Source organism: Cheilinus undulatus, linkage group 20 (assembly GCF_018320785.1).
Source record: "Cheilinus undulatus linkage group 20, ASM1832078v1, whole genome shotgun sequence".
NCBI classification, from domain to species: Eukaryota; Metazoa; Chordata; class Actinopteri; order Labriformes; family Labridae; genus Cheilinus; species Cheilinus undulatus.
This window is the reverse complement of record NC_054884.1, coordinates 33,546,872-33,572,814: the sequence shown is the minus strand read 5'-3', so window position 1 is coordinate 33,572,814 and position 25,943 is coordinate 33,546,872. Positions and strand designations below refer to the sequence as shown.

The 25,943-nt window shown below is 38.4% G+C and overlaps 1 protein-coding gene across 1 annotated transcript; it reads right to left on the bottom strand.

The window, feature by feature from the left end:
- Positions 1-358: 358 nt before the first annotated feature.
- Positions 359-23,873, bottom strand: meox1 (mesenchyme homeobox 1). The gene is made up of 3 exons (XM_041815512.1): positions 22,991-23,873; positions 8,159-8,331; positions 359-1,067 (listed from the first exon to the last, which is right to left on the bottom strand). Exons 1-3 carry the CDS (start codon positions 23,487-23,489, stop codon positions 945-947), a joined length of 795 nt encoding a protein of 264 aa, XP_041671446.1. The 5' UTR covers positions 23,490-23,873; the 3' UTR covers positions 359-944.
- Positions 23,874-25,943: the final 2,070 nt, after the last annotated feature.

Here is a 25,943-nt window from a genome sequence, read left to right as displayed (position 1 = left end):
AAATTTTATGCCATTTTTTCTGGTTTTGGCTTTAGCATTGTCCTTGATAAAATGGGGAACATGGTCGGCATTAACAAAGTAAAAAAAAAACAAGACATGAAAGTACTCATACAAATAAGTCCACACTATTCCCTATTTCAGAAAAACTTTTGAAAGCAGTCTCCAGCATCAGAAGCAAATAGAACCCCACTTCTCCTAAGCTCAGCAATTGTTTTGTTGTTGAGTTCGAGGCTACCATCACGTCTGATCCAGAGATCCACACATGATAAAACCATCATCCAATAAAACACACCAACCTCCTGTCAAATCCTGACTCCATTGTTGCAGTTGGAAGAAATTATAGAGATATTTTTCCCATTTTGTAGATCATTTATTTGTTTTGCAGAAACAGGCAACATCTGTGTTTGATCTATAACATTCAAAACGTATAAAAGAATAGAAAAATGCATGACAGGAAAAAACACTATATTCTAGGAAAAAAAGAAATTGACAAAATAAAAAAAAAAGATTGGGAGGCACTTATGGCTTGGCAAAACTTGTGCAGTCTTGAGTTTTCCCAGGTGGTTGAAGTCAAGCGTCAAAGGCCAAGATTTTATTACTGGAACCAAAGGGGATGAACTCAAACACCATAACATCATGGTTTGATAAGTCATCTCTGGCCTTTAAGCTGCTGCCTGGACTCTGTCACTGATCTACAATGACCACACGTCTCATCTCTTATATTTAAACAAAAACAATAAAGAGTGGCGATTAGTTATCAATAGGGTATCAAAATGCAGTTCATTCTGGACATAAATCGACTATTTACAACAGCAAAGGAGATGTTCAGTGAGTCTCCCTTGGAAGTTATGTTTGATTCCTGCAGCTTTCCAAATAAAAAGTGAGGGTTCAGAAGTTGTCCTTTTGTGTTCACATCTCCTTTTAGTAATGCAGACAGACTTTGTTCATTCAGAGCTGGGCGAGGCAGCCGAGTCTATGTCGTCGTTCTCCAGGTCGTTAGGGGAAGACGACTGTCCTCCCTTCACTCTCTTCCACTTCATCCTCCTGTTCTGAAACCACACCTTCACCTGTCAGAGAGAAATAAAGGAAATATACATTAGAACGGAGAGTGAAATGACAAGTGTTATCTTGATCTGAAAGATTTAAAATGGTGTCATCAGCATATAGATAGAATTTGAGATTAATATGAACTTGGGATTTTGGCTTTTAAAATCTCAATTTGACTTTCAAAATTTTGTTTTATTGCATTCAGATGATCCAAGGGAATGATGTGAATATCAGATGGGGGAAGGAAGTTAAGAATGCCAAATAGGAATCAGGGGGAACAAAAGAAAGTTATTGTGCCAAAACTTTTACCACCAAAATACACTGCCTGGCCAAAAAAAAGTCGCCACCTGGATTTAACTAAGCAAATAGGTATGAGCCTCCTAGTGGATAATTACTGCTTGGGCGATTATCTTTCAGCTGGCAACAAGTTATTTAACCCCAGCTGATGCAATGAGTAACTTCTCATTTCTTAAACAATGGATTTTGTCTTCTCTAATGGCACGGGCATATTCCAAGATGACATTACCAGGATTCATCGGGCTCAAATTGTGAAAGAGTGGTTCAGGGAGCATGAGACATCATTTTCCCACATGGATTGGCCACCACAGAGTCCAGACCTTAATCCCAGTGAGAATCTTTGGGACGTGCTGGAGAAGGCTTTGCACAGTGGTCAGACTCTCCCATCATCAATATTAAAATTAATGCAACACTGGATGGAAATAAATCTTGTGACACTGCAGAAGCTTATCGAAACAATGCCACAGCGAATGCGTGCTGTAATCAAAGCCAAAGGCCGTCCAATGAAATATCAGAGTGTGTGACCTTTTTTTTGGTGGCAACTTTTTTTTGGCCAGGCAGTGTATCTACATACACTGAGTATGATTCCTAAACATGACAAAAATTTGTTTTTTCCCACTGATTGACTGATTTTCCTTGCATGAAGGCAACTAATATCACAAATGACGTAGCCCTGCAGAACCTGTACTAAAGTCTAGTCCCTAACAAGAGTCTCAGGGAGTCTTATACTGAACTAAGAGGCTAACTACACACCTTTAACAGCTTTTTACCTTCATTTTGTCATAAACATGCTCTTAATGAAAACACTGATATACTATTGAGCTAATGAACCTTGTGAGGTAAGTAGAATGACCGGAGCTGGCTCCAATTTAGAGCCTGTTTCCTTCTTTCTTTTTTGTTGTTCTATAATACACATTCAAAAAGCCAGACTGGCACCAAATGAAGAGCTGTTCGGAAGCAAAAGAACAGCTATTGCTACTGAGCTGAACCAAATGATCTGCATTGTTAAAAAGAGACAGATTTCCCAACACAATGAGCAAGGCTTGACAGCCATCATCTGTGGAAACACAAGCAAGATCAGGGTTTACTTCTACAAACGATAACAAATAAGGGTGAAATATGTCAGTAATACTGCCGTACCACAGTATCAGAAGTGTCTAAATACCGTCCAGAACATGTGACGGTTTCAAATGGTATGTCTTCAGGGCACAAAGTGTATTTTTGTTTTTAGTGGAGCAATGCTGATGTCATTTTTTCCAAGTCTTCATCTGTTGTTCTGAGTTTTTTTTTTTTAAATAGCACAATAAATACCATACTGTGGATTTGTCACCGAGGTTATACCATACTGTAAGATTGTGATACTGTTACATCCCTAATAGCAGACTGTACTGAACCAAACAGGACTGTTGGTGGAGACAGACCATACATAAGTGTTGTTTGACTCCATTCTCCAAGACTGTAGACTGGGGGGGCAATTAGGGACACAAACAGAAAAGATATAAGCATTGAGAGACATGTTTTAGGATATCAAAGTTGGTAAAACAAGTCCAAATTAGGTTAAGATATGCTTAGTAATTTCTTAGTTATTTAAATGGTTAGTAAATTGGTAAAAAGGCAAATAGTCAGTCATTATGAGGGTTTAGCGGAGTCCAACCAGATTTTTAGGGGGGCCTGGTTGGTCCTGGTTATGACTGGCTCTGCTCCTCATCAGACAGGGAAGAATATGTTTACCATGTCAACCATTTGTCAATTATTGTTAAAATGTTTGTTTACAGAATTAGCATAGTACCACTGCCTAGTGCTGAAACTAAGAAGTACAGTCAAGGGTCATGCTCTGAGGGTTAATCAAAGATAAGCCAAGGGCTAGGTTTGGCTGCCAGGTCATATGTCCACCCCCGTATCTGTGTGAGCTTTTTTTAAAGATATATTTTTGGCTTTTTGTACTTTAATTTGGAGATGAAGACAGTGGATAGAGTCAGAAACGAGCTTGGACTTGGGCTGCCTCCACACATGAGGAGTAACTAAACCACTAGACCATCTACCCTCCATGTGAGCTTTTTAAACTTTTTGCCCTGATGTGTCATATCAAGGCTTAAAACAGCTCAAAAGTGATATTCTTCCCAATATGAACAGCTGACACAGCTGTAAATGGCACAAAAGTTTTGATGTAATGCCATGTGTAGACAATTTCAAATTGCAGGAAAAAAGATTGCTGGGAGAGCTCTGCGAGGAAGTCCGACTACACTTTTAAAAAGCACGATTATATCTGACTGAAACACAAGATACTTGTGCCCTACAAAGAGGATCAGCGCTCAGTGAAGAAATCCCTAATCCATTACTATTGCCTCCACAAATTACTTACTTATATTAAGTCCAGCAGATGTAAGGTTTCGGGATCTGTCTGCTTGAAAAGTGGCCATGCAATGTGTCATAGTGAAAGACGATAAAGGCCACATGTGACATGCCTTAAGACCTCCTAACACAGTCTAACATGTATGATTTTTCTTCTGCCCTTCCCATCAAAAAAGTGATTTTGGCAATTAAGAGACAAAGGCACCTTGCATGTGCAAAAGTCACAGGTGTAAACAAACCAAATGTAAAAGTAAAATGTAAAAGAAGATGTGCTATGACAGAAATTGAACATTTTACGGGCTGAGATGGCTGAACAGGCAAAATAACCAATATGAAGACATCACTCTTCAGTGTTTGAGACTAAACATTTAGATAATTTACGAACAGCTGCTCAAATTATAAGTGACAATTAGTTAAAACTCTACTTAATTCAATGCATCAAGTACTTGTCATAAAGAGTTAAAATATTATGATCTTCATTTGTTAACTGTAGCATTGATACGGTGCAGATTTTCTTCTTCTATGTGGATCTTGTAACATGATAACTGGTTTTCTTCTCTGTTTGGCAGAGTTTAGAAACATTTTACAACATGGTCAGCAGAAAAACAGTCAAAAATCCCCCACAAATCTCCCATGGAGGTATATAAACTGGCTCAGCTTGCATCGGCCTTGCAGGGAGCATGAACAGTCAGCGATCGTTCAGTTCTGACTCAGGAACCTCAGCCAGCAAAGGCAGAAAGAATCTTAGGTCAAAAGAGTCAGCTATGAGGATGTTAGCCTACACAGGATGTTCTCTCTGTGTGGATGGAGCTCGTCTGTTAGCACACTGAAGGAGAATGAGAATGATATCATGCTTGAACTGTCCAGCCAAGAATAGACGCAGAAACAAACACTTCCTGAGGCTGAAGATGGTTACAGTAAAAATGTGGCAGGAAAACAACAGAGTGGAGTTCATTTGATAAATGTGACTGCAGACATGACACCGAGACAAGCTGGTATAAGTTAATACCATGTTGTATTTGACATGATCCCTTTCAGTACATCAGAAGGAAACAATTAAAGCTCAGTTTAGCAATTTAACTGGACTGCTGTCCTTGTACCAGTATACATGCACAAAGGGAGAATCGATGTTTGGATGGAGGCTCTCCGGTGAAACTCCCCTTTCAGCTAGATGCTATAGACCCTCTTCCTGTTGACTGTACACTGGCTGTATTTTGAACAGTCAAAACATGGCATATTCTACAGCATTTAACATTTCATACATACATTGGCGTTACTTTTAATACAGTTGCAATGCTCAGTATCCCTCTAATCTCATTAGTTCGCAGCCTGGCATCAGACCCCCCCAAGGGTGGGACGATAAAGACCTCTGGGTCTTTAATTATATTTGCATATATTAACCCTCTGAGCTGTGTTTTAACCATTTGTCCTCCCTGGTCTTACTGTCTTAAAAAGCTTGTAAAACTTCAACCCTGTGGTGCACAGTCAAGCTCTAAAAATCCTTTTTCTTCAGGCAAACCTGGGCTTTAAGAATGTGTGTGCTGCAGTTATATCACTATTTACAAAAAAGTCCTTGCACTGATTGTATTCACTATTCTTGAGCCATTATTCAAGTAGTTCCTGTCTGCAGTGACACAGAGTTCCACGTCACAGCCTCTCTGTGTCTCTTTCTCTCAATGTATAGCTTTCAAGCAGTTTCTTGCATGAGCTAAGTGTAAAGATGTGCACAGCTTGGCAAAGCATGACATGAAGACAGAACAGCCTGCCACTGCTGGACAGCATGCTAAGCTAGCGGCAGAGACAAATTAAAAGTTAATCAAAAACTGATAAAAAAGATGCTCAATATAGGAGTAACTGGTGTGGATTTAATCTTTAAGACACCATAAAGTCAGCCAAGTTCCAGGCTTGCTAGAAAAGCTTCTGTATGGGCTACAAAGGCGTGGATAGCGTCATTAGAACGGCACATCAGCAGGCTGCAAGAGGGAAAAAAGTAAGTGGCTACGATTTATGATTCAGAAGTTATTTAACTTTTTGTAATCTGTGTCTCTTCTTGTCGTATACGACAATGTCGGACTCAGAGGGTTTAATTGATGGCAGTTTTTGACAGCAAGGTATCTTTCTTTTTCAGGGTCATGGGGAGGATCAGCCTTTCTTAGACATGCATAAAAAATAAGTTTAGAAACCACTGCTTTAGCTTAAAAGAATATTTCATTTTTTTTTAAGTTGAGTCGTATGAGGTATGTAGATGTGACATTAGCCTCCAGTGATTTTATTGAGTACTGCTCCTTCAAGAAGGTTGTACAGTTGCTGGTTGTACTGACCAGGAAGCTAGGCTATACAGTGTACCAGATGGGTACAGTTTCTCCATGGAATGTAGTGAGTTTTTGGTAAAAATGGGCCAAAAAACAATGTTGGCTCACTTAAAAAAAATGTTTTAAGTGTTTTATTGCATACCCTGAAAGCTCCTGTGTTTTTGTGACAATTTTGCCATGCAAGAACCTGTAACCAACAGCCAAAGCCTGTATTGAAAATAGTGACAGAAACACAGGCATTCTACATAAAAATAAAGTGCTTCAAAAGTTTTCAAAAGTGCTTACATTTGAGCCAACACTGTTTTGTGACTCATTTTTACTAAAAACTCGCTAAATTCAGTGGAAGGACTGTACCCATTCGTTATACTGTACAGCCTAGCTTCCTGGCTGGCACCACCAGCAAGTCTTTCTTAAAGGAGCAATGCTCACTAAAATCACTGGAGGCTAATACAACTACTACTGCTAGGCACCTCATACGGGCCAACTTTAAAAATACTGAAATATCTCTTTAAGGTGACAAATGACAATGTGACTTTTGAACTGAGCATGTGCAGAATGCCCAGTCAAGTTTGAGTCTGATTGAGGTTCACTCTTGCAAGAGTGAATCAGTCTGTAACTGCATTATAGAGGTGTGCCAGTCAGACTTGGCACACATGTTTATATGCTCAGCTTAATGTTAAATTGGCTTTTCCAGCTTCTGGTAAATGTGCTATAATTATTGTATCATTTTTAATCACAATTAAGCAATCATCAGCTCAAATGTTTGCCTGATTTTTTCATTTAAATGTTTGATTAAAAAAGTTGGCTGGTAGTGAACTTTGCAGGATACCATCAGTCACATGAACTGAACTTTAAGCTATGTGTGGACCCAAGTGGACATGAGATTTCTTTTCCGGTGTTCTGCTCATGCTTTCCCTAAACCATCGGATACGTCTCATAATGAATACATGTTGTGAATAAGCTAAAAGAGGCTGCTGCTTTAGCATGCTGTAAATCATCCTGTCTGACCCCTACTCTACGAAGGTGGATGTAAGCTTTCAAAATTACTGTCCAGACAAAGCTAGCCGTGTTGCTGATGTTTTTTCTTAAATTTGTAGTCACAGAAGCTTATTTAATGATTTTATTCTGTTTCATAACCACTGAAAAACTGCTCAAAGCAGCTTCAATTTCAAACTTGAGAAGACTTTAGAGCCAGAGGGCTGAATTTCTTTGAGAATCTTAGTCCAAGAGAAGTCTTGGGTGACTTCCACTCATCCCACTCAGAGTTCCTGCCTTTAACTCAGGGATTCAGAAGAATCTGCTCCCTCTAGGCTGCAGCCCCTCCGTCTCTGGGTCTATCTCCTCATTGTGACTGATTGAAAGGGCGGAGGAGAGCCAGAGCTCGTAGGATGAGTCGGAAAAAGTCAACGGGTTGCAGTGGGAGCTGTGAGTGAAGATGGAACCTGGCTGTCTATAAGACTGTGTCTGTGTGAGCAGAGGAGGTCTGGGAAAGAGATCAGCGAGCAGACGGCAGTATGTGTGGTCACTGTGGCACCGCGACCTCATTAGAAGGAGTGGGGACACTGTGGTCCTGACAGCAGACGGGGGTTTGATCCAGCAGTGAGGACACATGTTCGTCTGATTTCATCAAGTCTGCAGCAGCTGCTCGATCATTACAGCTGCATGTCGTTGCGACAACCACAGGATGACAAATACTGTGGAAAATGCTATTCATTACATTTTCTATGCAATGACGTTTAACACTGTGATGTAGGAGAGAACCCTGGAAAACTGTGGATACTATAACCTTAGTATGAGCGATTGCATTGCTCCAAATGTGATGTTTTTTTTTACATTTTGTGTCGACATAATACAGCTAGGAATGAAGCTGTTAGTGTTTGTGCTGATTTGTTTATGCTCTGCCACACATTTGTTATGAGCAGTTTGTCTTTTTGTGTCTTTAAGCATTTTTCAAATGAATCTCTACGCTTACTTTGGATTTTTGTAGGGGAATTTTGGAGATATTCTTGTGCAAAAAAAGAGTTATTTTCACAATGTACAAAAAATATTAAATCAGTATTCCTTTTTTAGCATTTAAGATAATTCATTGATGACTCCATGAGTTGCTGGATGGATGTTGCTGTATCTGTGTGAGGGGAAACATGGCGTACCTGTCTCTCTGTGAGGTCCAGGTTGACGGCGATCTCGTAGCGGCGGAGTCTGGTCAGGTAGTTGTGGTGGGTGAACTCTGCTTCCAGCTCTCTCAGCTGCTCTTTGGTGAACGCTGTGCGCTCTTTCCTCGCCTTGCAGCTGGAATCCACTTTAAAACTGGACTCCTGGATATCTAGAGAGACGCAGAAAGGAAATATACTTCATGCAATTTCAGAAGCAAATACATTTAATGCTTTTTTATGGCTGCTGCAAAAGAGAACAAAAACTGTCATTTCAGAGAAAGTTATGCAGATATTTTACTTTCTTTTTGTGTAAAGTAGGGGGAAATGAATACGTTCAAGAAAAATTATAACACAATTTTGTCCTAGGCAATTGTTTGACTTGGGGGGGTTGTTGATTCAGCTTATGGCTGTCCCTAACATGAACAGAACTAAACATAAGCCTTAGATGCTCTGTCATGCAGCATTACACAGAATCTGTGCTGATAAGACAGGCCAGCAGGTTAATAAGTGGATGTGGACTTCTAAACGCAACTGTTTGACACGAAAAACTTTGACAGTTTCAGTAATATTCAAGTATATTTTAATTTTTGGCCTCTTATTTTTGCTTTATGTCTTTTTCTGTATTTCTTTTGACCTTCTATTTGATTATATTTCATTTTAATGTTTTTAGTGCCTTTTAATGCCTTTAATGTTATATATGTTCGCTTTTTTTTAGCACTTTAAATTGCTTTGTGTATAAATGTTGCTCTATAGACTTGTCTTGGCTATCTGGATGTTACCAAAAAAAACCCATAATATTAGCCCTTCTGCAGATATAGATTTGCATGCACTTTCTTACTTTTATTTATGTCTAAAACTGTGAAAAATGCATTATTTAAAGGAAGTCGTGGCACATTTTTGTCTTTTTTCTACTTGTGCATAAAGACTGAAAGTGGATTTTTCCACCACAAATCCTCTGCAGGGGGGCTTCCAAGGCAGCTTAAGGCTGTGCCAAACACAGACGGAGCAAGTTGAGAGCCTAAATCCTTGGGTAGATTTTTAGGGATGGACTGTTGAACAGCATTCGTGCTGATTACGGAAAACCAGCAGATGAACTGTATACATGGGGGTAAGGCTTCGTAATCATAAGGTTCAGAGCAATGTAATGTCACATAAGAGCAAAGATACAATTCAAGAATATTTTTTTTGAAATGAAGCTGATATCATTTTCCTGCATCTCAATATTTAATTTTATTCCATTTTAATCTTTTTTCTGTCTTTATATGCTCTTAAATGCCCTTTAAGAGCACTTTTATTGTTTTGGTTTTTTTTATAAATGGTTGCTCTTTAAAACTTGTCAAACCTACATGGCTATTGCAAGAATAAGAAACCATGATTTCAGCACTTTTAAGGATGAAATATGTTTTCTTTCTTTTCTTCCAAAAAAAGCAGAACAAATACTCCAATGAAAGTTATGGCGCATTCTTATCCTTGTTTGGTGTGAAAGTGCAAAGACTCAGAGTGGATTTTTCCACCACAAAACTGTGGGGGATTTCTGAGGCAGCTTAGGGCTGTGTCCAACACAGACGGAGCAAACTGAGAACCTAAATCCTAGGAAGATTTTTTAGGGATGCATTATTAAATAGAATCCACATTGATTAGACAAACCCAGCAGATGAATCTTTGTCCACTGCACAGGTAAGACTCATTAGTCATGAACTCTAGAGCACTATCAGGATGAAACGCCCACAGAACAGATTCAAATGTAACAATATTCCAACTTAAATTTGATTTTTTTAGCTCTTATTTAAGCTTGATGTCATTTTCTGTACTTCTCAAAATAAATACATAATTTCAATTGGTTTTTGCATTAATGATGCCTAATAAACAAACTTGCCCTGCCTATTTGGCTCCTGCAAAAATTTAAAAAATATATATTTTAACACCTCTATAAATTGAATATGCATATATTCATCTTATTTTTGCCACAACAGTGAAAAAAGTACTTTTAAGGAAGGTTATGACACATTTTTGCCATGGTATCCTGATATGTCCTCTATATAGTTCAACCACTAACAATAAACTGTCTAAATTTCATTTTATTCCTAATCTGACTCAAATTAGCCCTCCACTCATGTCTGACCAGCCTCCTGTCGACTATTAAACCAACCTCAAGGACCTGTCCAACCAACAAACCACAACTCCAAAGACTCTTAAGTGGGGGCCCCCTCATATAGTAAACACCAAAACCTGCACTTTAAAAAGAGACCACCCTGACCCGAGCTTATGAGTTCTTTTCACCTGCAGCGAGGAGGAAATCGGCATGTCCAGTCTGTGCAATACTGGGATTGTGCAACAATTTTTCTGCCTTTATTTTCTGTTTACGTGTAAGGACGTTTAAGAGCATGGAAATCCGTGCACGTAAACCTCCGTTCTTGGTATGTGTGAGAGAATATCTCGGCAGGGCAGGGGCCACCAGCTCAGCCACAGAGGGACCGAGTTAGCAGAGGAATGCGGCGGAACATCGTTAAAGCCTCTAACAAAAGAACAAAGGTGCGGATGTGTCCAGGTCCGAGCGCTGCGTGGGTGTGTGTCGGGAGGTTTTTCCCTCCGGAGGAGTGAGGGGGAGATTCACATTAACTCATCGCAACATGACAGCAAACACATCAGGAGGAAAACGTTGATATCTTTATGAATATGGCGGTCAGTTTGGACGGGTCTAACAGGAAATGTGGGTTTAAGATTAAACGCATAAAATCTGTGGGATTAGACGACTTTCGAGGCACAATATTAACAGCGGAATATCATTTTCAGCAGATGTGAAAATCCCTGCTGATATTTACAGACATATATCAGCCTTAAATACTGACAGAATGCATTAATGCATTTTCATTTTTTTCCAACAGGCTAGGGCTGAGTGATGAGGATGGAAAATTATTGGATTTTTTTCGGTAAGGAAATAAAGAATTGTCATAATGCAAGAATCACAATCTTTAATATGATTCTAATAAAGAAATAACCAATATTTAGGCCTATTTGAAACCACAGCAACAAAAATAGAAGTTCCAGACTGCCAATGTTAAGCAATTTTTCATTTCTAGTTATCTGAAATTGCATAAAAACTCCATCTCACAGTCTAAATTGTGCAAAATATCAACATTTCTGTAAATTGAGGTTGTTATAATTTTCTGTGCTTTTAAATACTCTAAGTTTCAAAATGATAAAACCTTCATTATCTTAATGATTCAGTTTTTTTTTTTTATTAAAAGAGAACAGTTGAAATTGCATAAATGCAGTGGCAACGTTGGAATAATTTGTCAGAAAATGTCAGCAATGTATTTGTACAATCTGTACAGTGTGAAGAAGTTTGCCTCCATTTTTTTAATCATAAAAACAATAAATTAACTAATCTAGTTAATTAACTAGTCTTCTTTTTATGATACTTTTTGGTATTGTACAGCCATCAACATCATTTCATTTATATCATTGAGATCAATACTCCTATATAGATTAAATAAATTATCAGATAATTCCCCACTTAGACTGATCATTTCAAATAGTTTTTCATGGATCGCTAAGTTTATTGCTGCCAGTTGTTCTTACTGTTTCTTATGGTATTTAAGTGGTGTAGAAAATGGATGGATGGTTCTTTCTATAAATGATCTTTCTACTGAACTTTAGGCATATTTTTTCCCAAATCACTATAATCAATTTCAGTGTAAATGGTATCATCTAAGCATATATTTCTTAAACTTTTATCAAAGCAGGATAAAAGTCTGGCGCAGGCGGCCTAGTGGTTAAAGGTGCACCCCATGTACGCGGACGGCCCATGTTTGAATCTGGCCTGAGGCCCTTTACCCCGCTTATCTCTCCCCCGATTCTATCCACTGTCCTCATCTATCCTAGAAAGGCACAAAAATGCCCAAAAATAAATCTTGGAAAAAAAAAACAAAAAAAAAAACTGCAGACTTGCTATCTTGTATGCCCCTAAGGTAAATGAACACAGTGTAATGCCCTCTTTGGTGCCCTCTCAATAGCCACAGTTCGACAAATTGCCTCTTAAATGCCCTCCAAATAAACAAAAGTTGATGAAGTGCCCTCTGGACATATTTGGCAAGTCCCCTCCAAAGACTCATTTATGCACGCATGAAATACAATGTGCATTTCTAACTTTACAACCATCAACACCCTCATATGATCTTGCATTTGTCATTGTCATTTAGCAGACGCTTTTATGCAAAGCGACTTACATCTGACCGGTAGACAGGTGTTCCAGGAGTTGAGAACATTGTCGAAGTTGGACTCTAACCATGCACTGACTGGGATACGATTTTAATGGACATTAAAAAACTAATCCACTGGAGGGCGTCATCTCTCATAGAGCTACTCTGATGCTGCTCCATGTGTCCCATAGAGCGAAAAAAAGGATGGACCGTCCTCTGCTGAGTTCTACTCTTAAAACTGTCTGTCTCTGTGCCCAGGTGAGCTAGCATCATTAATAGGTTTGTGTTTTCTAATAACTCACTCATTATTCGTTTATATTTCCTCAGAAAACTCGATTACTACTTGAGTTCTTTAAAATGTGTCTTCTTTGCTGTTTGCTGTTTTCCTGTTAGCTGCTTTGCTCAACACTGCCAACAACTTGCAACAGTATGCAACGTTTGATCCGTATGTGTAAACCCCGCGAAAACGGACAAAAACAGACAGAAAGGTCCGTCCGTATATGCAGCTCAAACGTGGAGCATAAATGAGTCTTAACCTTCATGCATCCCTTTAATTTCACACCTGTTTGTGTCCTTTTGGACCAAAATGCTCATTTCATACATTAAGCTATAAAAATGCACACATTAATATTTTTTCAAACTTTTTTTGTTTGGACATTATTAAAAAAAAGTTATGTTTTCTCCCCTTTGACAACCATAGGGAAAACTGAGCCATCAGGTGGAAAATTGTAACAATTAAAACTAACAAAAGGCTAAAGAAAAAACCCCAGCATTTACTGTATGCATGTTTTAATGCCCTTATTGCTCCAGGATCAGAAAATCAAATTATAATGGAAGTAGATGGGACCAAATTGGACACTAGGGGTACAAACGTCAGGATTTTTAGACACAGTGCATTATAGGTATGGGGTATGAGGTAGGATCATTTTTTTTAACGGACAATACATGATAAATATCCCTCCATGCTGCCCTTCCAGTGGACCGTAAGAAAGTGCTGTCCAGGCTTGTCCTCCAGCGGGCAGGGTGTCCTCTCAGGCCTTGTCCGCATGAAGACAGGTATCTTTGAAACCTGAGGTTTTTCCTTATCTGTATTAAAAAATAATCCTGTCCACACCCACAGCATTTTAAAAAACCTTTGTCCACATGAAGACACAAAAATGTACTGCTGTAAAGATCACGCAATGCCAACACTAGCTTGTTTTTTCCTGTCGTTGTTTTTCCGTAATGCACATTTCATTTTCAGTGTTGTCCAATCTGAACTGGGCAGGAGGATCTGTAACTCTCTAGTGTTACATGAAGCAGCAGAGACCTGTAGTTCATTCGGGCATCTATGTTCATCAACTTGAGCATTTGTGTGTGGATGTGTAAACACATCAGAAGTTATGTGGCAAATCTGGTTTGCAAGTTTGGCTATGTCTGTCAAAGTAATATCATCACATACGAGTGATGTTAAACAGAGGAGAGAGCAGCTCAGAGCGTGACGTTACAGGCCAAAACGTACGTTTTTTGAAAAAGTGAATAATCTAAAATTGTTTGCATGTGTACAGAAGGTCAAAACCCACAGAAAAGCCTTTGTTTTAGAAAATACCTTTCTTATATATCTTTGATAAATCAGTGGTAAAATGGTTCGTAATTCCTTGTCTTTTTTTTACAGAGGTGTAGAAGGTATAATCATAAGAAAAACACGTTAAAGTTTAACCAGGATTTCTGACTATATTTCCATAAATGGAACTGTAAATGACAACTTTCTGAACAATGGCGCCCCACTGAACACAGTAAGTGCCCTATCATCATTTTTGCCCCTGCCCCTAAAACATCAAGATTTCGGCTCTAGGCTAGGTCTATCTTTTAAACTCAATGTATTTCCGAGCCCAAGTCTCCTCTCCTCAAACCCCAGTAATATTAGAAATTTAGCTGAAGTTCTGTCATGAATCATGAATCATGAATAAAGCAAGCTGATTTAACTCTCAGTGAACCTCTCTCGAAAAAGACTTGGGGCAATAATTGTGCAATGGTAGCGACACTCACAGCTGATGTAATCTTTAGAAAATGGTTCTAATTTGTCAAAGTGAGAAGTTCTACTCAGCTCTTGCCAAAGCAGCGAGCCAGACGGTGAAATCCACGGCAGCAGTACCTGATCCAGATGTGGCTGGGCAGACCGGGACATGTGTTCAACCATGTGTTTGTGCTGCAGCACCCATGTGTAGAGCCAAGAATCCCTCTCATTGTTGTTGAAGTGTCATTAATGACGCGCTGCCCCGAGCGAGCCGTGGCCTCGTCAGCTCTGCTGTGGAGCAGGTTTAGTCAGACTGAACACCTGGCAGCCAGGGCACACACTAAACAGACCCCCAATAAATATCCAGCACAGCCAGAGACCATAAACTTGCAGGGGAGAGGGCTTCTGCGCCCAGCGGGGTCCAGCAGTCAAACGGCATTTGGTGCATTTTTTGGGTGGATGGTGCGAAAAGGAGTTTGTCGTCATAGGGAGAGTTAAAGCTGCTGTAAGTTAGTGATTGTTTAAAGCAGAGAGCAAAGGTGAAAATTACGTGCGTTAGTGTTAAAGTAAGAGCCAAGAATAAAACTAGGATCTTTTACCGGCGGCACTTCATTTGAACTTATTTTACTTTTATAAAGCAGTGATAAAATAATGAGTGACTATTACACATCAAACACTTTGTAAATGAACACACAAGTTGTTCAGCATGTCCTACATTGTTTATAGTCAAGTAATGCGTGCTTCTTAATGTGAATTATTTAATTCAAGGAGATTTAGAGTCTTATTTTGGTGTATATACAGTTAATTTATGCTTGGTAAAATGTACGACTTCCTTAGGTGTATTTTTAGACTTTACTTTATACCTGAAATTATGACTGAATGATACTAGAACAACTAACACACTGATATCTTTTCTGTTATGCAATGTATTATTATGGTCTGTAAAAATACATTAGTCCTAATAAATGCACAGAGTTTATGTAGTTTCAAATATGGGCAATTAACATTTGAATCAGACAGTTCTAAGTCTCATCTCAGGCCTGCAGGACACAAGAAAAAGTGATGTGCAATAATGTTTTATATAGTTATAAGGATAGAAATGGAGATGAGTATACCTGAAATGAAGAAAAAAAAATCCAAATTGCATCTTCTTTGCACCACTAAATTGGCACCACTCACTCTGAGGGAAGCTAGTAGCCAGCATGAGCTTAATCTGACTACATCAAAATAGTATGAGAGCACTCTGTACTGCTCAGGCCTTCATGTAGTGAAGAAGAATCGTTTTTTCCATTTGATAGTTTTAAATTTGCTAAATTCTAATAAACACATCTGCAGTGTGTTTACTGCAAATACTTATATGAAGATGATAAAATTATTTATCATGCAGCCCTAGATCAAATATCCACCTTAAATAATGTGTAGGGATGTACCAACATCTAATAATAAGCTTAGTACAGATACTCATATTCAAACATAACAGATACCAGGGGTGTAAATCACCAGTTTCATTACGATACAACACAGTCCAATACTATACAATAAGTATTATACAATATGATCAGTACAATACCATTAATAACAAAGGATATGATCAGTAAAATACAACACAATATGATCACTATGTTACCATAAGTAAGATATGATAGGATACAGTTAATCCATATATCTACAGTCAAAATGATACCATCAGTTTGATATGATACGATCAATATGATAGGATACCATCAGTTGATCTTAAACATATAATATGATCAGTACAATACAATAAGTATGATATGATACGGTTCGATCAGAACAATCTGATACGATACGATCAGTAGGATCAGAATGATCACTATGATACGATCAAAATGATCTGATATGTTTTGATCAGTATGATCAGAACGATCTGATACAATCTGATCAGTACGATATGATTCGATCAATAAGATATGATACAATATGATATACCATACAATCAGTACAATTTGATACGATCAGTAGGATATGGCAGGATCAGTATGATACGTACGATATGATCAGTTTAATGCGATGCAATCAGTATGATATATGATCAGTATTATAAGATACAATCTGATATAAATTCTTTGTACATTTTCTTTTGCTATCAGAAGTTCTGCCCTCACTCGATTTTGATCTAGGAGTCTCTGATTGACATCAACATTTTTTTGTCCATTAATCCCAGTGAAAGATAAAAATGCAGTTTGCCTGTGTACTGCTAGCATGTTTGAACATGCAGCTGGGAGGAAATGGTCTGACAGCTGTGCAAGAGAATTTCAAAATAAAAAGCGTGGCTGAACGGTGAAGGTGTAAATTGGTGTTTGACTTTCTGTTCGTTTGATTGGGCAATCAATGTATCAATCCACACTGATGGATCGTCACACCTCTAGCAGATACTGTAGTTGATATTGTACAGCATGATGTTGGTCTATAAATTTAAGCCATAATGAGTGTTAAATACTTTAAAAAACAATTCAGTAGATTGTTATGGTTTATCTATTTAATACAATGTGTTTTAAACTCTGTATCATATGTTTCTATTGTTTTTATAATTAACAAAGTTCTCTTCTGTTTATATCAAGCCTGTTTTATTCTGAAAGCACAATGTACTGTGGTAGTTGGTGTTAACTTTGAGAGCTTTTCGGATATGTAGGTCAGATGGTACTGTATTTTTTTATGGGTTTGTATTTTCTCATAGTTAGATGCTAAAATCATCCCCCATGTTGAACACTGTTGAATGAATGATGAAGTCATAGTAAGATAAAGCATTCATGGTTTATGAAACATGCCCCACATTTCCATATCTGTCTAAACACAGACACATGCAGCTCTGTCTGTAACGTGAATGCCTCCAGGACATTTTCCTAATATATGCTCTCCTATATCTGTGAGTCAACACAGAGAAGTGAAAGTCTCTTTTCTGAAGAACCCAGAGCTGATGTAGTGGTCAGACATGTTGCATGCACTCACTGGGAGATTGTGTTACGGCTTAACGACAGGAAAATGTCAATGGATAAGAATGTAAAAAGTGGGCTCACAGGCAGAGTGATTTTACCAGACGTGGTCTGGCATGTTTTCAGTGTAGTGAGGGAGGTTACAATAAGGTAAGAAAGGGAGGGAGAGGGGGGGTCGGTACACCCACACAATCCCTCTTTAATCTGGCTGTGGCAGACATTAGTCCGTTTTTTTATTCATAATATAAAAAATAATCCATGCTCTTTTAAAGTAGACATGAAGACTTAGTACTATAGAGTAAGACGTCTGATCTCCATTGTTCTAACAAGTGCCTTAACTGCTGGAAACTCTATCAATAGAGTGAGTCCAATTACGTAAGCAACAAAAGCTGTCATATTTAGCTACTTTTCCAAGTTAATATTTCCTGATCTAATCTAAGATGTGCAGAGGAGCTAAATACAACTTAAAACCCGGCAACATCCTTGTATATCTAAAATATATCAGATTTGCAAATATAAACTCAAATCATGATTATTGTGCTCATGTACTCAATAAAAAACTTGTTTCCAGTTACAAATTATTTTGTAAAGACTGCAGTTTTTATGCATCTATCATGATGCATGTAAAGTCCACAATTAGTCCATTCTTTTGCTTGAAGTGCACACTTTATTGTCTATTTCTGCATACTTTGGTTAAACCACTGCAGCCACAGTGATGTAAAATAAGTCCACCACTGCTCCTCAATGTTTCATTTCACTTTAAAGCCTCAGACAGCTCAGTGGGTGAGTCAAAAGTCATCTGATCCTTGTGTTATCAAACATTTACTTTTTCTGTCTTATTTCCTTTTAATCCATCACAAGTTCCGTTTTCCTGTGGTTAACTTCATGTCGTAATCTTGGTCTACCCAGGGTTTCTTATGTTCTTTCAAAATAAAAGCAGGTTTGTATCCAAACAGTGAGTCAAGATGGTAAAAAAATCTAGAATTAACCAAAATTCTAATGCAAGATTGTGGAATTCTAGAATATGAGAAAAGGGAGATTAATTGCAATTAACTTTAGGAATTACAAAATTAATTGCATTTTAAAATTGCAATGCTATGCAAGCTTTATTTTTTCCTAATACAGACTAATGTGCAGTGCCAACGTTAAGAGCTGTCATACTGAGCATCACGTGTGTTTGTTTTTAATATCAAGCCAAAACAACCACATCTTATATAAAATAGTGCATGTGCAAAAACCTAAATAAATATTTACAGTATTTGATTTTTACAACATATAAATGAAACAGGCTACATTCACACCGCAGTTAAAAGTGACCAAATCTGATTTTTTTTTTTTTATAATATGTGACTCAAATCTGATCTTTTTTTGATAGTGTGAACAGCATTGAATCAGATCTTTTCATGTCAGATTCAGGCCACTTTCATATGTGGTGCTAAATCAGACACATATTTGATCTACTGGAATTTGATGGTGAACAGCCAAAAAAAAAAAAAAAAAAAAAAAAAAAAAATCATATGGACAAAAGATCAGAATTTGTTGGGCTGCAGTGGGAACACAGTTATATGTCTGTTAAATGAGCAGACATATTCATATTTTGAATGAATATTCAATTCCTGTTCCCTGTTGCACTGGTTCCCACTCTGGGGGTGAAGACTCCTGAAGATCTGTGGTGGGGTGGAGGTTTTCATAATTTGACTGCACTTTAACTAACATCATGATAATACATATACATAGCATTAATTTGGCAAGGACTGGTATTTTCAGTGCTGTGATTTAAAAATTAAATTAAAATAGCTGTTTATTTTCACAGTAATGCATCTCTTTTTCATCTGGATCCTGGTTTTGGGATTGGGCTTAACTATCTATCATAAAAGTGGGTGGAGATCCCATGAAAACTTAGGAACCATTGCCCTTATATAGCTATGCTAATATAGCACATTTTCAGGATTATTTTTCGTCAAATATGACCCTTTCCCCCTACCAATTTAAGCCCTGTTTCATTGCCAATTTGGGGTACTGTTTCAGCATATTTGAATAGTTCATATACGAACATTAAAAGCATTTAAAGACTATTCAGTGGTGTCATACTTTCAGGTTGTGCACACAGAATGAAATATCTTGACAGTTTTGCTTTTTGCATGAGTTTTAAGTGCTAGAAACAAAACTAATGCATGAATTAGAAAAGGTTCATTTACTATTATCCTCCAAATATTAGGCTGTGCTTATATTGCAGCTCTGTGGTTCCCTATGTGAGCATTTTGTAAACTTTTTGACAAATAAAGCAGCTTTGCACTCTGACAGATGATGTCTTTTCATCAAAATTCACTGAATAAAATAAAAAGTTCTACATATTACTATACAGCATACATACTCCAGAATACAGGACCAATTTAAAGGGATATTTCACACTTTGCAGTTCTGAGCTGTAGAGGTGAAATTGCCAGTCTGATTGTATTAATCACCATCTATTAGAGTAAAAAAAAGAACACCTTTCACTAAGGAATATGAACCCTTTAGATGTGCTGAATGTATATTTCTATTCTGATCTTTTTTAAAACTTTTAAATATTTTCTTTAGTCTACAGAGAGTGTTTTGTGTGAAACTTTAGGAATTGGTTCGTCATGGATATCCGTTTCTTTTTGCCTCCTATTAGCAAGAGTGAAAGTTGATATGGGCGATAAATTGTGCTGTAATCCAAAAGCATACAAAGGTACTATTTCAGTGCTTGAAACCCAAACTTGAAGGTATAAAAGGAAACGGAGGGCAATTCTAAACCAGCAAACAGAATTAAAATAGAGGCTTTTTCATGCATGCATTTGAAGTATTTCGTCATATTTGCTCACTGGTGTTGGTTATGCACACTGAAAAACTCCTTGTTGAGTACTCTAAAAAGATAACTTTAGGGCAAATTTAGGTAAAATGATGATAACTTATTTTCTGCTGTTTTATTCTGCACTGACTGTGCCCATTTAGGCTTCTTATTCTACACCAAAGATTCACAGCTTCAGCTTGGAGCAGCTGTGATGCCTCAACTTCTTTCCCCGTCACAGAAGCCTGATGTCATCCTGAATGTGCTCACTGTTATTAAACAATAGTCGATTTCCAGCAGCAGCGCTATGAAATTCTCACGACTCATTAATCAAATGAAAGCTCTAAAACAATGAGAGGATGCAAGTGTGACTTCAAGTGTGAGTCTTGAACACAAAGTCCTGTCACCTACTCACCTTTCACATACTGATCTGATTACAGCTCTACCTTCAGATGAATCTAGTGAGGAAATACAGACAGTCTGAGACCCTGCCAGCTGTCATGGAGGCCCATTATATAGACTTTTTATTCACATCCTACTGCAGGAGATCAGATTGTTCACTTGTCTTCTTTGCATCATAGTAGTCATGCATCCAATCTGGGAAATTCCCACACTTTTTCTTAACTTTTATGTTTTTACACTACTTTGTACATCACCTTAAAGTAGACATAAAGAAATGCCCTCCATGATATTTTTTATTCCAATATGTTTATTTTTTCAGTTGTAATTTTTACAAGTATTAAATTTCTTCCTGCTGTCTTTTGATGCTCTAAAGGCTATAAATGTTTTGTTCTTACATCTAAAGCACTTTGAATTGCTTCATGCAGGCATGGTGCTCTATAAATAAACCTGCCTGTCTAATTGTCCTTGGATACATTTTCAATGCTCTGCTCTCTTTTGAGGACAACACTTTTCAGCAATTCACTACTTTTTCAATAAAGTGTGTTTTAAAATGGTTCTCTCTCATTTTGGGATGCACTGTATAACAATTTAAAACAACATTAGCTTAAAAAAATCAATTATAGACAGTCGAAATTCGTCTGTATGCACCGATTTACTGATATAACATCTGTAAATATCAACCATATGTATATAAAACCTGTCAGCTGATGCCTTTTTGCCTAAGTCCTCTTAAGTCTTTGAAATGTGTTTTAAATATTTTAGTTTTAGGTCTGAACTACATGTATATACCGGTACCAATACTGGTATCAACTGAAATTAATTTTTACAAATATTTACAAATCGTGTATCTGCAAAAAATCTCATACAGTGCACCACTACTTTAATTGTAATGATCGATAGCATTTAGTAGCACTGAAACTGAAGAGACAGGCTGGTAGAACTGGACTAAATACATTTAAAACTGCAGGTTAACTCCTGCATGCTATCCAAATTGCACTAAAATATAGGCAACATCTCTGTACGAATGTTTTTGTGCAATACAAACAGTGTGCAAAAATTTACTTGCATTTTTTTGGCAGTTAAAAACAGGAAATTAACCAAAATATAGTGTCTAGTACTTTTACTTTTGTTGGGGTTTCATAAATGTGAATTTTACAACTTTACTGTTTAATGTTGCAAGTTGACTTAACTCAAAGTAAGTAGTAGAGTCGACTAGCTGCATTATTTACTTTGTTTTCACCAGTCCTGTAGGCTTGTGGTGCCAAAATGAGAATAAAAGTTAAGTTTGCAACACTTGTCATCAAATAATATTAATTGTTAAGACTGCGTCTGGTGTAACTGTAAGGGTAATGGTGTTAACTGTTAAGAAAACTCAATAATGGATGTTTGCTAAAAAGTTGGGGGAAAGTTTATTTGTAAAAAAAACCCAGTAATTTGGTATGATTTGTGGTGAAACTAGGTGTTATTGTGACAAACACTTGGTGTTATTTGTCAAGTAAACTTGGTATTATTTCTATGGAAAACTTTTAAGTATTTGCAATAAAGACATTGTATTGTTTGCAAGGGAAAATTCGAATTATTTCTTTGAAAAACCTAGTATTATTTGTTAGGGAAACTTGGCATTATTTTTCATAGAAATTTGATATCACTTGATAGGATAACTGTTGTTATTGGTTAGGAAAATGTGGTTCCATTCATAGTAAAATATTGGTATTATTCCTAAGAAATTGTTGGGTAAACTTGGGCGTTCTTTGCAATGAAAATTTGGTATTGTTTCTTCGAAGAACCTGGTATTAACTGTCAGGAAAACTTTGTTTATTTGTGGGAATGTAGGGATTATTTGTAGTGGTGATGTGTTGCATGTAAAAGTGGAAATACTCTTAATTTATATAATCATTTTTGGGTATACTCTTTATTTAGAAGTGGGTTTACTTTATGGAGACTAAAAGTAAGAGGGTATACTCTGCATAGCTGCACATATCCTGCACTACACCACTGATAATTTTTTAGGGAAACTTGGTATTATTTTTAAAGAATGCTTTTCATTTTGAAGGAAATTTTAGCAGTAGCAGGAAACTTGGTGATATTGTTGAGAAAAATTGGTGTTATTCTTAAGAAAACATGGTTATATTTATTAGGAGAACTAGGTATTGTTATGATAATTCCGTTTTCTTTAAGAAAAAATGTCTTTTTTTTTTTTTTGCTAAATTTGCTATTATTTAGAATAAAAATGTAGTATTATTTGCAGGGAAGAGTACACTTTGTATCCTAACTATTATTGTAATGTGGCTCCACAAGACCATGAGAAGTTAAAAGTCAGAGAAATTCATGCATCTACTGTTGTTCAGTCATGATGTTAACTTAAAGACAACTGACCAGTTTTTACAGTGTAAAGTTTAAATCTGTTACAACCCCACAGTCCCTAACTCACCCCGGCTGCCTCCCTTCCACCCCACTCCTCACCTGTGACATCTCTCTTCCTCTTACTGGAGCTCTTCTTGTCCGAGTCGGCCGACGCCACGCTCTGTGGCGAGTACTCTCCCTCCAGGCACCCGGACGCCGCTCTTGGCAGCCTGTCTCCCCCTACACTGTCCAGGTCTGGGCCTCCACTTCCGTTTGAACCTACTACCACGGGCACCACGACAGGCGGGCAGGCCTCTGGCGCTCTCACCCGCGTCTCACATGGGTTGAACTGCCAGTCGGCTCTCTGGTAGCCCTGGCCCTCTTGGTACAGTCTGTCATCTCGGGGGTAGGCGGCGTGGGGGGCAGGCGGCACCAGGCAGGAGCTGGTGAAGTCTGTGTAGGCCAGGAACTCGGGCTTCTGGTGCAGGGAGAAAGAGGCCTGCTGGTAGGGCGACTGCAGGTTGGCTCCTGGGACGCCTGAGTGAGGGTTTCTCATGCAGCCCCAGATTGGGCTGCTGGGGTGGGCGCTCCGCATGCAGCTGCTGGCTGGTTGATCCATAATGATGCAGTCTTGATTTAAGTCTTTAGCAAGTATTTTCCTTGTGGAGCAGTTTGAATCTCAGATAGAGATAATCAGGGCTGTAAATCTGAGAAAAATCCCCTTCAGCTGCCTAAATGCTCATCATGGTCTCTGTGCAGGCTCCACAGTGTGAGGATAGACGCCTTCCTGTGACAGCGAGCTTCCCTCTCTCTCTGGGAGCGATTGTGACGTCCTTCGGAGCCTCTGGTCCTAACACTTTCCCCTCTGCCGTGCTGTCCTCTCCTCTCACTCACTGATCTGACTGGCTTGTGGCTCGGCGGGAGAGCTTCATCCACAACTGCATGACTCCCCTCCTTTGGCTGGCTGTTTTCACAACTCTTCTAAGGCATTCTTGACAGGCGAGCCCTCCTCCTTTTTTTAAACGTTTAGGTGGGAAAGAGTGGCAAGTTTATGGAGTGTAACGTGAGATTGCAGAGGAGGAGCCCTGCCGGCCACATGTTGGTAGTACCCTCCAACCAACCCTGCCTCATCAACTATTAATCACAGGGGAAATTTTATATGCACATCTAATGGGCTTTCCAGACGCCCAGCTTTTTAAAGGGACATTGTCTGTAAAATATAAAGCCAGCACCCACCCACATGAGAGCAGCGGACCCCGACTCATTTCAGCTCCTTAGCGCTTTCTGACACCCAATTTAGTTCCCTTTTTGACACCCTTTAGAGGAAAGTTAACCCGCACCATTTCCCTGATCCCTGCTGTCCTCTCCAATCTGAAAACTCCTTTTTTCTCGCTTTTTTTATGACTGTGTGTGTGAGTGTAATGCTACACACCCAAATCCACCTGGCTGGACTTTGTTTAACTCTGAGGTGACAGGAGGACTGGATTGGATGTTGGCTGTGCAGGCGCTCACACCTCTTGAGGTTTCTCACTTTTGTGCAACACAATATAAAATTTCAGAGCCATATTTCAAACACAGTTGTTAATATTTTATCTCAGCAAACACTGGAGCTGAAGGATTGTTCTGATTGTGTGCATTTCTGTGTGGAGACTCATTATTTGTGGCAAAAGTCACATAGAGTTTTACACCATTTTGATGTACTTAGATACAATTAGGGCTGTCAAATTATTCATTTTAAAGAACATGTCTGGGATTAACCGCTGAATTGCAATGGCCAGTCAGGATTATTTCATTTTTCATCACAACAAAACAGTTGCAAAGGATCCATATTTTTATGGACTTTTGAATAAAACGTTCATAAAATCACAAACTAAATGTTGAAAAGACATTTGGTTTCTTCTACCCTCCATGTGCTGAAATGTCTCATTTGTTTTAGTGTTGGATTTCCAATTTTTCTGGTTCTCATGCTGTAATTTCCTGTCAATGATATAAAGGTCCAAACCTTTCAAAATAATGCTTTTACACTGGGCAGGAACTGAACCGTGTTTCAGTTTGGTCCAAGCCGAGAGCACCTCTTTTGGTTGGACTAAAGTCTGGGTATTTGGTCTGCACCCTGGTCAAGGTATGGGAGGTTTCATATCTGTCATTTAGGTTCCAATAAAACTGAAGAACGTCTTGCGCCATGCTCCGCAGCGCCACGGTTTTGCTCTGACCGCAGGAATAATTTGTCAACAGTGGACTATTTTATCTTTTGGGTTGCTTATTCATCCATTCCGGTACAAATCCATGACATTACTTTTTCTGCCATTGGGTGACTACATTCGGAAGTAAAAGATTAATGTTTACTCAAAGGATGTGTGGTTTTACGTAAAATTCTTTGACTAAATGTCCTTAAAAATGATCTTTTCCTCATCAGTGGCGCTGTTGTACTGACCCTTTGCTCTCGCTGCAGGATGAGATGTAATGGTGATACAGTGATGATTTACACTCAAGAGTCTGTGCATTGTGTTGTATTTTTAAAAAAAAAAACGGATATTCTACGCTTGTGACTTCCTGTCTGAGCTTTCTTAGGTGGCTTTCACACTAGGGGCCCGGTCCCGGATCTGAGTGCACATGAGCCCGAAGTCCGGATTGTATGGTAAGTGTAAATGCAAACTTGGGGAAGTGGCCTCGGGCACGATTCAAGTGGGCTCTGGCACGGTTCAGATAAGATGTGAATGCAACCGCGCCCAGATACGGGACAGAGCGTCGTATCAGCTTTATGACCTCAACGTAAAAACTAAACTGTTTTCCACAGCACGGCAGTCTGTTCACATTTCTCCTCAATAAAGGGTAGAAATCATCAGAATCCAGTCAATAAACGGTTTGTTGTGACTCACCTTACAGATAAACACAAGTTGGAGTCAGTGAGAGGAGGTGCAAAGGCATTAAAAGTCTCCTGTCACCTCAAAATTTGCTGTATTCACGCAGCCCTCTGAGCTGCATGTAGAAGTGTAGATATGAAGAGCGAAGTTGCTGGCATCTTAAAAAGTGATTTTAAAATCATCCAGGGCTGCAGGATGGACTTTTTGCC

Excerpts from the sequence above, each read along its gene's own strand:
- meox1 (XM_041815512.1), bottom strand. The coding sequence starts at position 23,489 with ATGGATCAACCAGCCAGCAGCTGCATGCGGAGCGCCCACCCCAGCAGC. Across the intron at positions 8,332-22,990 it reads GAGGAAGAGAGATGTCACAG|ATATCCAGGAGTCCAGTTTT; the intron begins GTGAGGAGTGGG and ends GCGTCTCTCTAG. Across the intron at positions 1,068-8,158 it reads TGGACCTCACAGAGAGACAG|GTGAAGGTGTGGTTTCAGAA; the intron begins GTACGCCATGTT and ends TCTCTCTGACAG.